The sequence below is a fragment of the Phoca vitulina genome, unplaced genomic scaffold, assembly GCF_004348235.1.
Source record: "Phoca vitulina isolate PV1807 unplaced genomic scaffold, GSC_HSeal_1.0 scaffold8, whole genome shotgun sequence".
In the NCBI taxonomy this organism is placed as follows: Eukaryota; Metazoa; Chordata; class Mammalia; order Carnivora; family Phocidae; genus Phoca; species Phoca vitulina.
The window spans coordinates 19,989,624-20,002,449 of record NW_022589711.1 but is presented as its reverse complement, the minus strand read 5'-3'; the positions used below and the strand labels follow the sequence as shown (position 1 = coordinate 20,002,449).

General features: G+C 33.9%; 1 protein-coding gene across 1 annotated transcript in view; it reads right to left on the bottom strand.

Moving 5' to 3' along the window:
• Positions 1-5,680: 5,680 nt before the first annotated feature.
• ARL13B (ADP ribosylation factor like GTPase 13B) overlaps positions 5,681-12,826 on the bottom strand; it is a 65,259-nt gene continuing 58,113 nt past the window's right edge. Inside the window, exon 10 of the mRNA XM_032406350.1 lies at positions 5,681-5,960. Within this exon, the coding sequence (XP_032262241.1) occupies positions 5,884-5,960 (77 nt within the window). The 3' untranslated portion in view covers positions 5,681-5,883. The remainder of the gene's footprint in view (positions 5,961-12,826) is intronic.

The window sequence follows — 12,826 nt, the reverse complement described above, 5'->3', positions numbered from 1 at the left end:
GAAAATTGAACATAATGCCACTAGAAATCATCAATATTGACATTTTGATGTATTCCTCTAGTTTTAAGCATTTTCAAGTTTGATCAAATAGTACATATAATGTATCCTATTATTATAAGCATTTTCTTATATTAAAAATTCTTCATATACATCATTTCTAAAATTTGCATAGTATTCCAAGGTATGGAGGTCACTATACTAACTTACCTTCTTACTGTTGATAAACATGCTTGTTCATCGTTCTTTGCATGTCTGATAACCTTATAATTTTTTTATGTTCTTAGTTTGAATAGGTTTCAAATCGTACTAATTATGTTCTTTTGTAAATTACCACCTCATGTCCACTTATCTATGTCTTAGTGCTATTTTTACTTACATTTATTTTAGAGATGTTAACCATATCACATTTTCAAGTACTTTCCCATTTTTTCTTATAACCCTTTAAATGTAAAAATATTTAAAAATTTTATGCAATCAGTTCTTTGATTTTGTAATTGATTCCATTGCTTTCGGCTTGGAAATTTCTTCCCACAGATGCAAGCAATTATTTCTGTTTCTTTCTCCCTTTTTTTCCTTACAGTTTGATCATTAATATTTAACCCATTAACCTATCTAGAATCAATATTAATGTATCATGAGAATGTTAGTGGATTTCCCCTACCTTATACCAAATACCTACTGAAGAATAAACAAAGTTCCACGCTTTATTTTAAAAATAGAAACTGTTACCAGACTTGTTTTAAACCACTGCAGATATAAGAAATTGAGCTGACACAAATACCAGAAATTATATTTTATTATTACTATTTTAAAGAATAAAGCAGCTTAATATGTACAAAGGAAAATAATTTTTACATACCTAAGCAATTTTATTCTGAAGCCATTAGATATAAGAAGTGTTTCAGGATGAGTATACTTTATAGACTTCTGTGCATTTTATGAATTTTCATATTTACATAAAACATTTCTCAAAACCCTTCACATTCATGTGGAGGTTTATGTGTCAAAAAGATAAAGACGGACTTTGTAGTAAAACAATCCAACGTCAAGAGACTATTAGCTCCTTAAAATGAATGGCAGAAAAACACAACAGAGAAATCCACCATCAAAGCAAGGGAACAAAGCTTAGTTACAGGCAAACTTGAACTATCATTTCAGAATAGCTAATTAGCTGAGGTTCTCATTTTATTATTTTAGGCCTCCAAAGTGGTGTGTACAAACTCTATCAGACAATCCACTGGGACTGGGAAGTAAATATAACTTGTATTTTTATTTAATTTTATCAAATCTTTTAAAAAAATTTGGGGGGAGTATATGTACAAAGTGCAATAGAAAATGTATGTAACTTATGGGCTGAAACTTATCCCCTCAAACTTCACATGCTGAAGCCCTAATACCTGAGAATGTGGCTGTATTTAGAAAGTCTTTCCAGAGGTGATTAAATTAAAAAGAGGCCTTTAGGGTGGGCCCTAATCTAATCTGACTAGTATCCTTATAAAAAGAAGAAATTTAAACCCTGAGACACTAGGGATAAACACACACAGTGGAAAGACCATGTGAGGAAACAGGGAGAAGCAGGCCATTTATAAGGCAAGGAGAGGGGTGTCAGAAGAAACCAATCCTGCCAACAAGGTTCCAGATTGATCTTGGACTTACAGACTTCAGAACTGTGAGAAAATTAATTTCTGTTGTTTGATCCACCCAGTCTTTGGTAGTATGTTATGGCAGATCTACCAAACTAATACAATAACTTAAACATTTACTGGAAAAGATGTATTATAAAAATCTGGAGGGGCGCCTGGGTGGCTCAGTTGGTTAAGCGACTGCCTTTGGCTCAGGTCATGATCCTTGGAGTCCCTGGATCGAGTCCCGCATCGGGCTCCCTGCTCGGCAGGGAGCCTGCTTCTCCCTCTGACCCTCCCCCTTCTCATGTGCTCTCTCTCTCATTCTCTCTGTCTCAAATAAATAAATAAAATCTTAAAAAAAAAAAAAAAAAAATCTGGAGACCACTGACTCATTTACCTAGGTCATAAATTCTGTTTACTCATTAGCACACAGAAAGAATTTACAGCTCAGGCTCTAAACAAGCAAATAATTTTCTTCCTATTTTTCCTTCAATAATAAGCTGATCCCCTTCATTAAAGGTAATGCATTTCTGATTTCTTTCCCCCAAAAAACAGGTTTCCATTATTGTTTCCACAAAGCTAATGGATTACTGTTATTTTGATAATTTATAATCATACTTTTTTTAAGAATTTATTTATTTATTTGAGAGAGAGAAAGCAAGAGAGATCACAGAGGGAGAAGCAGACTCACCACTGACTGAGCAGAGTCCCGATGCAGGGCTCGGTCCCAGGACCCTGAGATCATGACCTGAGCCGAAGGCAGATGCTTAACTGACTGAGCCACCCAGGTGGCCCTATAATCATACTTTAATGTAAATCTTCAAATATATGAATTTGTTCTTTGGATCAGCTGGAATATATTTCTTGATAAATTAAATAGTATTAGCAGAATCTCAGTTGCAAAGTCTACTCCACTTAAGAGAAAAACTTAAGTATTAAACAAAGGGTAATAAAGTTTATAAGCTACAGCTTTATTTGTATAAGCAGTTTCACTTTTGATAAGCTTTTGACACCAAAAAGTATTATATTTCTTCAGTGCAGAATGGGAGAAACTGCATAACATGAATAGCATACCATATAGAACCGAGTATCAAATAAAATAAAATATTATCACAGTAAAAGAATACTTAGGGATCAGCTGCAAATAAAATGGCATCTTCTACAGATAAATGTTTCTGGACTATTCAAAATACATTTTACAGGGGCGCCCAGGTGGCTCAGTCGGTTGAGTGTCTATTGGCTTTGGCTCAGGTCATGATCTCATGACTCCTGGGATCCAGACCAGTGAAGGGTTCCGCACTCAGCAGGAGTCTATTTACTCCTTCTCACCCTTCCTCTGCCCCCCAACCCTGCTCATGTGCACGCTCTTTCTCTTTCAAATAAATAAAATATTTAAAAAAAAATAAGTTTTACATGTTAAGTCCTTCATTGGACACTTAAAAGACCATTTAATTTTAAGCTTGCAGAAAGCATGGCACTTAATTTTTACCAAATTATATGTTTGACTCTCCCATTATAAAATAAGCAAAATTTGGGGGCACCTGGGTAGCTCAGTTGGTTAAGCCTCTGCCTTTGGCTCAGGTCATGATCCGAGGGTCCTGGGATCAAGCCCCGCATCCGGCTCCCTGCTTAGCGGGGAGCCTGTTTCTCCCTTTGCCTGCTGTTCCCTTTGCTTGTGCTCTGTCTCTCTCTCTCTGTGTCAAATAAATAAAATCTTTAAAAAGTAAATAAATAAAATTTTAAAAACTAGTTTGAAAAATTGAGGAAAACACACAACCAGTAACTCTAAAAAATTCATTATTAACATTTTATAACATTTCTAGTGTTGCAAGGAATATTTTATGTATGTCATATATGCCTTTTGTGTTAGAGGCATATAGAATTATCTTTTAAATAAGTAAAAATATATCTTTGGGTCAGTAATTTTAATGTAACAAAAGACAGACATTGGATCATCTAGGATCATAAGGTGATATGATATTTTTAGCTGCCTTTAAAATGACAATATTCTTTTCCACATATATGAAAACTTGTGCAGAGAAAAAAGGTTTCATGTAAAATAAAAAGTCATTATTTTTATCTATCAACTTAAGATTTCTTCCAACAGTCATATTTGAAAATTCCTTTTCTATTTTCTTACCAAAAAGAAATCATTTAAATTTATCAAATGAAAAGCAAAACCACATACTGATATAAATTATTTTTATTGTGTGAAAATGTCATAATTCGTGAAAATTAAGAATAAAAATGCAGCATATAACAAAATAGGCATTTACTTGTTAAAAGCAACCTGGATTTACAAAACTTCTTTTAAAATATCTTTAGGATACTTTAAGAATACAAATCAATTTTTTGAGAGATATATAAAACATTTATTTCACTTTATCATATATTTAATTTCAGAATTTTTATTCATTTTTAATAAATGAACTCAGTATTATTGTACACTACAGTAATCACTTACAGGAAACAAAATTTTTAAACTTTTATTTATTCTCAAACTAGATGAAAATTAAAAGGATGACAAAAGTATAAGTTTAGTGTATAAAAAAATGAATAAATGTAAATGTTACAAACAGGAACCAAAAAGATGTACAAATAAGTTTTTCTCTACAATCCAGTTCAAAATTTACATTCTGTCTCCTTGTGTTGCTTTTCCTTATATTTCAGCCACCTATCAAATTTAGGCTGTTATGAATTTTATATCTGAAGTAGAATGCTTTTTACTCAGTGTGCCTGGTGTCCTATGCACGAAACTTCAAAAGACTGCATTATGATACTGACTACAGTAATAAGTGACCCAATTAATGAAAGTTCAGGGACTTAAAAAATGTGACTAAATGTGATGCTCCAAAGTAAAAAAATCATATTAAACTGCCTTAGACATACTTAATCTTGTTATTGTCAGATACAAGTATATGTTTGTTGTCAGTACAAGTTACCAAACTTACCAATTTTATCAAGGTAATAAGGATTCATGTTGTTTATAGCATTTCACCTTGCTATAAATATATATACTTTCAATTAAATGCAACATTATGAATCTAATACTCAAAATATATATCTAAGAGTTTGCCTAAAAAGAGAATCCATATGGATGCCATTCTTCAGTGCAAGGGAAGTGCTATTATTTTAAATTGAGAAAGGAAGTCTTTCTGTATAAAAGTAATTTTAAACCAACATTTTTATTCTTATTGATTTACTACCCAAGCATTTCCTGGTTATAAAACCAAGTCTCTGTACCCACTGTGGCTTTTTCAGTCTTTTTGCCTTTATTTTCAAGACACAAAAGAATTAGAATAACCCAAAAGAGTCACTTCAGCTTCTGAGAGAACGAGGGAGTGACAACAAGCACCTTGATCTGAAAAGGTCTATCCCATAAAAGAGGTGTTCATTGAAAATTTTAATATCTCACATAGCATTTTTATTAATATAAAAAGCATTTAGATCAAGAAAGTATTTCAAGCCTCTTTCATTTATTGTGATCATCACCAAAAGAAAGCAAACAACAACAAAATGAACCCTCCTTGGGTAGTGTTTTCAGATAACATAATTTGGAAGAATAAAGATCTAAGAATCTATTTTAAAAAGGTATTATTTTAAAATTAGGTACAATTAGGATGTACACTTCAAGAACAATACTATCATAAAACATACCTGAAACCATATAAATTTGTCCTGTTTGTATAGTTCATGTTTGTCAACTCCATTTCCAGACACAATTTAAACAAAGCATCTATAGAAAAGTGCAGTCAATATCATAGTAATTAAAATTCTTTTAAGTTTTAGAAAAATATAAAAAGTTAAAAACTTAGGTTATAAATTTCCAAGAGTTCCCCTTCCATGCACGTGTATCTTACAAAAAATGTGTAAGATACAGTAACAAAGACTATTAAACAAATAGTAAAGAAAGTGTGCAGAGTCCATTGGCTCTTTTTCTGAAGAGGTTTTCCTTCAGGAATATGCCCATGAGTGGAACTGTAAAATCCAGAGTCAACAGTAACTCCTGCTAACTTGATTCAAATGCTCATCCCATCTACTGGTCATTTTGCTTCCTTTTTTTTTTTTTTTTTTTTTTTTAACAGTTAATAACATGGATAATTGTCAGATCAGTCAGGTCTTTGGCTATTCATCTCCTTACTGAAATTGCTATGGTTATCTTGCCCCAGTCATCAATGTTTAGGGTTTTTCCTCTCTGAGAAAGAAGGTCCTCTAGTTGATCTTGCCTGCATTAAAAGAGTGCACGCACGTGACTCGGTTACGAAACCGCATCGTGAGAGTCATTGTTAGGTCTCTGTCGCACAGCCAGGGGAGGCAGTGGCTTTCCGTAGAAATCTACATAAAGAAGGAACACCAAAAAAAAGTCATGGTAAATCAGAATTTTTGATACAATTCATTATTTTCCAAGCAACATGTTTAAAAAAGAAAGGTGCTCCCACTTGATGGGTAAAATAATGGATGAAGAAAATAGACAAAAAAAATCAAAATCCAAGAAAACTTGAATAAATTCAAAACATAACCACTAGGATAAATTCCTAACTCTAGATTATAAATTAATTTCTACTTGATTTAATAAAAAGCTGTATCTAATATATATATTATTTTTATTTTCAATTACATGTTCACATTAGAATAAAACAAATAACAAATATTCAAAAATCTATGGATCCTGTTGCCAAGGCCCTGATAAGTCAGTATTTGTACCATCCGTGTTCTCATCCAATGGTTATTACTTGTAGGTATTTTGAGAAAAGAATTAATTAATTATCTTAGTTTTCTGGTAAGTAGTAATCATTTACAATGATGCTTCACTATAATTCAGTGATTTAAGGCATATATGAAACAAAGAAAGTCTTATTTTACATTTCATAATAAGTTCCTGTCCCTTAATTATTATAAATTGGCTTAAATTTAATAACATATGTAAACCTTCAGTAAGTAATTATTTTCTAGCCTATTACCTTAAAATTATTCTAGAAGCATAGATTTTTAGGATCACTTGAAATAAATATGTTGAAAATGTATTAGAGGCCTGTTCCAGTTTCACATATCTTGAGAGTTTAGCTAACTAGCCCTTCATGCAAATAAGCACATGCCCTAGAAAACAGGCTGCAAAGTCACAAGTAAATGTAAGTTCCTGATATAACTTACCCAATGCCCTTTGTGATCAACAGTCTCCCTCACCTGCCACGGTCTTCTGTTAGATAAGACCCTGGTGGAGCTTACAAAACTACATTCTTTTTGTTTTGAATTCACCAGTCTGGCCTTAGCATATGGCCCAGATTCTACAGCTCTCTGCCTGCACCCTGCCTTGATCTCCCCCTGTGGAACCCTCAAGGTATGGCATATACTTCCTCCAGGACCTGTGAGTAATAAACTTTTCCTATTTCAATTTCTACTGTGGTTTTTTTTGAACCACGACTTACCATCTAGCATCCAGGGGTCCTACTTAACAAATATTAATTTAACAAAGTCATAACACATTTAAGAGATTGGAGGTCACCACTCCACCCCAACAAGAAGTAAAAAGCTGAACAGACTACAAAATCAACAACTCATCTCATTTCCATAAGAGGGGAGGTCACAAGACACACCACTGCCCCAATACTGGACACAGGCAAATATAGGGAGTTTCAGTTTACCAGAGCATATATTCATAAATGGAAACTGCCAAAGGAAGGAAAACTGCCTGGTAGGAAAACCTGAACTTTCATGAACTGCTGGAGGCTTAGTAGGAACAAATCGGAGAGTTAAAAATTCCAAGGAGACTAAGTCATAAGAGAATCCCTGCGATATTGTGAAATTTATCTCCAGGAATGTGAACAAATTCCCACAATAAATACTGAAGAAAAATCCCCCTCCCACTTCTGGCAGGGGAGGAAAAAAAGAAACCATTTTGAAATACCCCAGAGCACTCTGTTCTGGGGAACAAGGCCTGCCCTCAGGGGAAACTAATTAACTAGAGCCTAACCTACCATGGTATCATCAAACCCTAACTGACCTGGGGAAGGAAATCACCAATTCCAGCTGGCACTATCCATTTTGTCCACTTAATGGGGACGAAATAAAACTAAGAAACCCTTGTGAAGTTCAGAGTCCAGAGGCAGAGACTCAGTAAAAGACTGAGATCTAATCAGAGAAATATGGAACACTTCTCCTTCCATCACCCATCACCACCATATTACTAATGGCCAATTTACAGCAGTTCCTTTCACCTGGTACACCATGTCAGACTATAAAACAAAACAAAACAAAAACAAGGCATTCCAAAAAGGGCAAAAAACCCAAGATCCAAAGAGACAGATCAAGCATCAGAAGATATGGCAGGAATGTCGGAATTATCAGGCCAGGAATTTAAAACAACTATGATTAATAAGCTAAGAGCTTTAGTGGATAAAGTAGACAGCATGTAAGAACAGATGGCAATGTAAGCAGAGAGATGGAAATCCTAAGAAAGAACCAAAAAAAAAAAAAAAAATAGCTGCTAGAGATAAAAAAAAAACCACTGCTACAGAAATGAAGAATGTCTTTGATGGGCTTATTAGTAGACTGGACACGACTGAGGAAAGAACCTCTGAGCTTGAGAATGGATCAATAAAATCCTCAGGAACTGAAAAGCAAAGAGAACAAAGACTGGGGGGGAAAAAAACAGAAAAGAATATCCAAGGGCTTGGGACAAGTACAAAAGGCATACCTTATTTGTAATGTGAATACCAGAAGAAGAGAGAGAAAAAAGAACAGAAACAATATTTGAAGCAATAATGACTAAGAATTTCCCCCAAATTAATGTCAAACATCAAAGCACAGATCAAGGAATCCAGAGAACACTGAGCAGGATAAATGCCAAATTCTATCTAGGCACATCATTTTCAAACTACAGAAAATCAAAGAAAAGGAAAAATCCTGAAAGAAACCAGAGGGGAAAAAAACACCTTTCCAACAGAGGCTCAAAGATAAGAATTACGTCCAACTTTTCCTCAGACACCATGCAAACAAGGAGAAAGTAAAGTGAAATATTTAAAGTGCTCAGAGAAGAAAAAACAAACAAACAAACAAAAACACCAACCTAGAATTCTGTACCCTGCAAAATTGTCCTTCAAAAGTAAAGGAAAAATAAAGACTTTTTTCAAACAAACAAAAATTGAGGGAATTTATTGCGAGCAGATTTGCCTTGCAAGGAATGTTAAAAGTTCTTTAGAGAGAAGGAAAATAATATAGGTCAGAAACTCAGATCTACATAAAGAAAGAAAAAGTATCAAAGAAGAAATAAGTCAAATGAAAACGTATTTTTCTTCTTAATTGATCAAAAAGATAAGTTTGTTCAAAAATACTAATAGCAACAATGTGTTTGATTACATATATGAAGGTATATATCTTATGAATATGTATATATACATATATACACTTATACATGCTTATATATGAGTCAAATGAATGACAGCAATGACCAAAGAACACAGAGAAAGGAATTAGGATTATTTCATTATTTTAGGTACTTGCACTACCCATTAAATTTATAGTGTTGTTTGAAAGTGGACTTGGATTAATGAAAATGTATACTGCAAACTCTAGAGCAGCCACTAAAAAAAGTAAAAAAAAATTAGGATAACTGATATGCTAAGAAAGGAGAGAAAATGGAATCATATAAAATTCTCAATTAAACCCACAAAAGGCAGGGGCACCCGGGTGGCACAGTCAGTTAAGTGTCCCCGACTCTTGGTTTCGGCTCAGGTCATGATCTCAGGGTTGTGGGATGGAGCCCTGGAACAGGCTCTGCCATCAGCAGGGGGTCTGCTTGAGATTTTCTCTCTCCCTCTGCCCCTCTCCCCACCCCGTTCCCTTTCTTTTTTTCTCCCTCTCTAAAATAAACAAATCTTAAAAAACACACACACACACACACACACACACACACACACAAAAGGCAGAAAAAGAGTGGAAGACAAAAATAGGAACACAGAATGAGGGCAACAAGGGCACCTGGGTGGCTCAGTCCCTTAAGCATCTGCCTTTTGCTCAGGTCATGATCCGGGGGTCCTGGGATCGAGCCCTACATCGGGCTACCTGCTCTGTGGGGAGCCTGCTTCTCCCTCTCCCCCTGCCCCTCCCCCTGCTTGTGCTCTCTCTCTCTCTCTCTCTCTCTCTCAAATAAATAAAATCTTAAAAAAAAAAAAAAAAGAATGAGGGCAACAAATAGAAAACAGTAATGGATATGGTAGATATTAATTCAACTATACCAAAAATCATTTTGAATGTGAATGGTACAACTGCAACAATTAAAAGATAGAGATTGTCAGAGTGAAGCAAAAAATATGATCCAACTATAGGCTGTCTACAAGAAAACCACTTTAAATATAGAGAGGTATTAGGAGAAAATGGTTTTACAAGCAACTATAAATTCCAAGCAACTAGTAATAGCTGCAATAAATCTTGATGTAACAGTGTAACATAATGAATTAAAAGTATAGATTTCAAAGCTGGACAGACCTAAGTTCAAATCCTGATACTGCTACTTAGTAGCTATGTGACCTTGGAGTATAAGTTCCTCCTGCACAAAATGGGGTATCTCTGCCCATCTTACAAGGTTTTTAGGAGAATTAAAATGACATAAAGTACTTAAAGTGTTTAACAATATGCCAGGAACACAGAATATACAGTTAGTATTATTGCTATATTATTGTTATAATTTAAATTAAAACAATCATTTTTGACAAATTTTAAGTATGACTTCTCTAACTTCTTAAATTCAGAATTAATGAGAATTTTAATACATAACAGAACTCAAAATTAAACCAGAATGAATATACTTCCTAATGTGTTATACTTCTAGAATTTAAAAGTATCTTCCTAAAAAGAGAAATCAGATACACATAGCAAGAATTATCTTTTTCCCTCCCAGGAAATTATTTTATTTTTGCAGTAAAGATTTTGTATTATTTCTTTGCCAGAAAATAAAATCATTCTATACAAAGTAGGTTTCTTATTGTCTTAACTGTGGGGCATATAAGCCGATGTTAGTACCCAACTGATAATCGGGCACTAACTGATAATAAACCAACTTAATTGCTAACAAACATTTTTATAAAGAGTTTCAAACTTTTCAAAAATCAAATTGAAGGGTAGTAAAAACTGCATACAAAATTTTATCTTCATTCACATTTTAAGATTAGAAATATTCTTTAGTGCATTTGGTATTTCTAGCTAACAGAATCCTTGATTTATTTCTCATAATGTATAACACATAACATGTTAATGAAGTATGGGTTGAGAGTGTTTATATAGTAAAGGTATTCTTTTTACATCTCTTTTCTCAATGCATGCCTTACCTCTTAAACTGAGCAAGCATTACAGATAGTATTAGAAAAGTAAAATCAAATTGCTATCAAAGCAAATGTCAATTATCAAAGAACAAGAAAGAATCTGCCTTAAAAATTCCCAGTGTGACTATAAAAAATTGTTTTTCATCCCAGTAAATTTTAAGTGCCAAGCCACTTGCAGTTAACTTTTAATTACTACTCTAGTTCATTATGTATCTGTTGCTTACTTGCCATTCACCAAATGCAAAGAAATATGTACAAAATTAGAGAAAAGAGGAGGATGCAATTATAAAATTGGCAGCTATCAGCATCTCCGATGAAGATCTCATGATAAACTCTAAAAACAAACTTAAGGTTTTTTATTCAAAATTTTAATTATACCTGCTTTCTTCCGCATTAATGAAAACAGAGTTGATTGTACTTTTTTTTTCTTTTTTAACCCAGGTTAGGTATATTTAGACTTAAAATTTATGGGAAGAAAATGATAAAAATATTTTAAAACTTGTGAAGTTATAGTGTTTTCTTCTCTGCTCTGGGAAGCTACATTTATTGATTAATACTGAAAACTGACTAAAATATTGGGATATGGTGGACTTGAACTTAACTAATTTATTACAATTCTTTCTCAGAAGTTCTAATTTAAAAACAAACAGGAAAGTGAGCACAAACAAAACAAAATGACCTTCTCAACCTATTTTCGACCTTTTTCCACCTGTCCTTAACTGCGTTCCCCCTGAATACTACCATTACTTCTTTTCTCCTCGTTTTACAAAATTTCCTTCAGAAACAAGAAACTATCATCCCCTCCTGCATTAATCCAGTAAAATTACAGCACATTTATTATGGGCAAAGAATTCCTATCATGAGATGGCGACTAAAAAAAAAAAAGATCTGCACACCCTCCATTCACTTGAGTCCCTTCTTTTCTCCTGAGCTCTTGAATCTTACTTATATTGGCCAAGAGACATTTCCAAATAGATAAGCCTACAGACACCTCCAAAGCAGGTTTCCTTCCTCAAGTATTTTCAATCTCAGAGATAGCACCAACCTTCCAGCTGCTTGAGTAAATAATCCTCTATTCCTCTTCCCCTTGGCCCATACATTCATTCATCAAATATTACTTTTTATAGTCACTAAGATATTTCCAGCATACATTTTTTACTCTCCATTCCAATTTCCATTCCTCACTTCTCACTGTGACTACTAGAACAGCCTCTTAGATGGGATCCTTACCTCAAGTGTGGCCACCAGCAAGTCTGTACTTTTCACTGTGACAAAAATTATTTTCCTAACCAACACATCTAGTAACATTACTTCCCCGCTCAAAAATGTATAGTGTCTCTTGAAAAATTACAGCAAGTCCAGACATCTTAATGTATATATATGAGGCCCTTCACAATCTGACCCTAAGCCATAATTCCAGTCTCAAAACTCGGTAACTTCAAATGTCCTCCTTCTTACCCACCCTACCTACATGAACCTAAGCCTCAATCACAAGGAACTTTATTTTCCAAATAAGCAACACCCTTTCCCACTCCTCTACCTTTGAATGGTCTGTTTCTTTTGCTTACTGACTTCTCCTTCTTCGAAGACCCAGTTGTAATACCACTTTCACTAACTGTCCATGCAGTTTGTGCACAGTACTCCAATTCCACACCACAGAACTTATTACTGTATATTGTGAATTGTCACATACACTACAGTAAACTCAAGTATTCTCTTTTCTATTAGACCAGGATCTGCAGAAAGGCAGAATTTATGTCTTATTCATCTTGGTATCACCAATGTTTTAGGTGGTGTCAAATATAAAAACTTTGCTTTTTGGATGCCTAAAATTCAGCAAGAGAAAAAATGTCTGTCTTATGAGAAATTAGTATTTTTCTATAT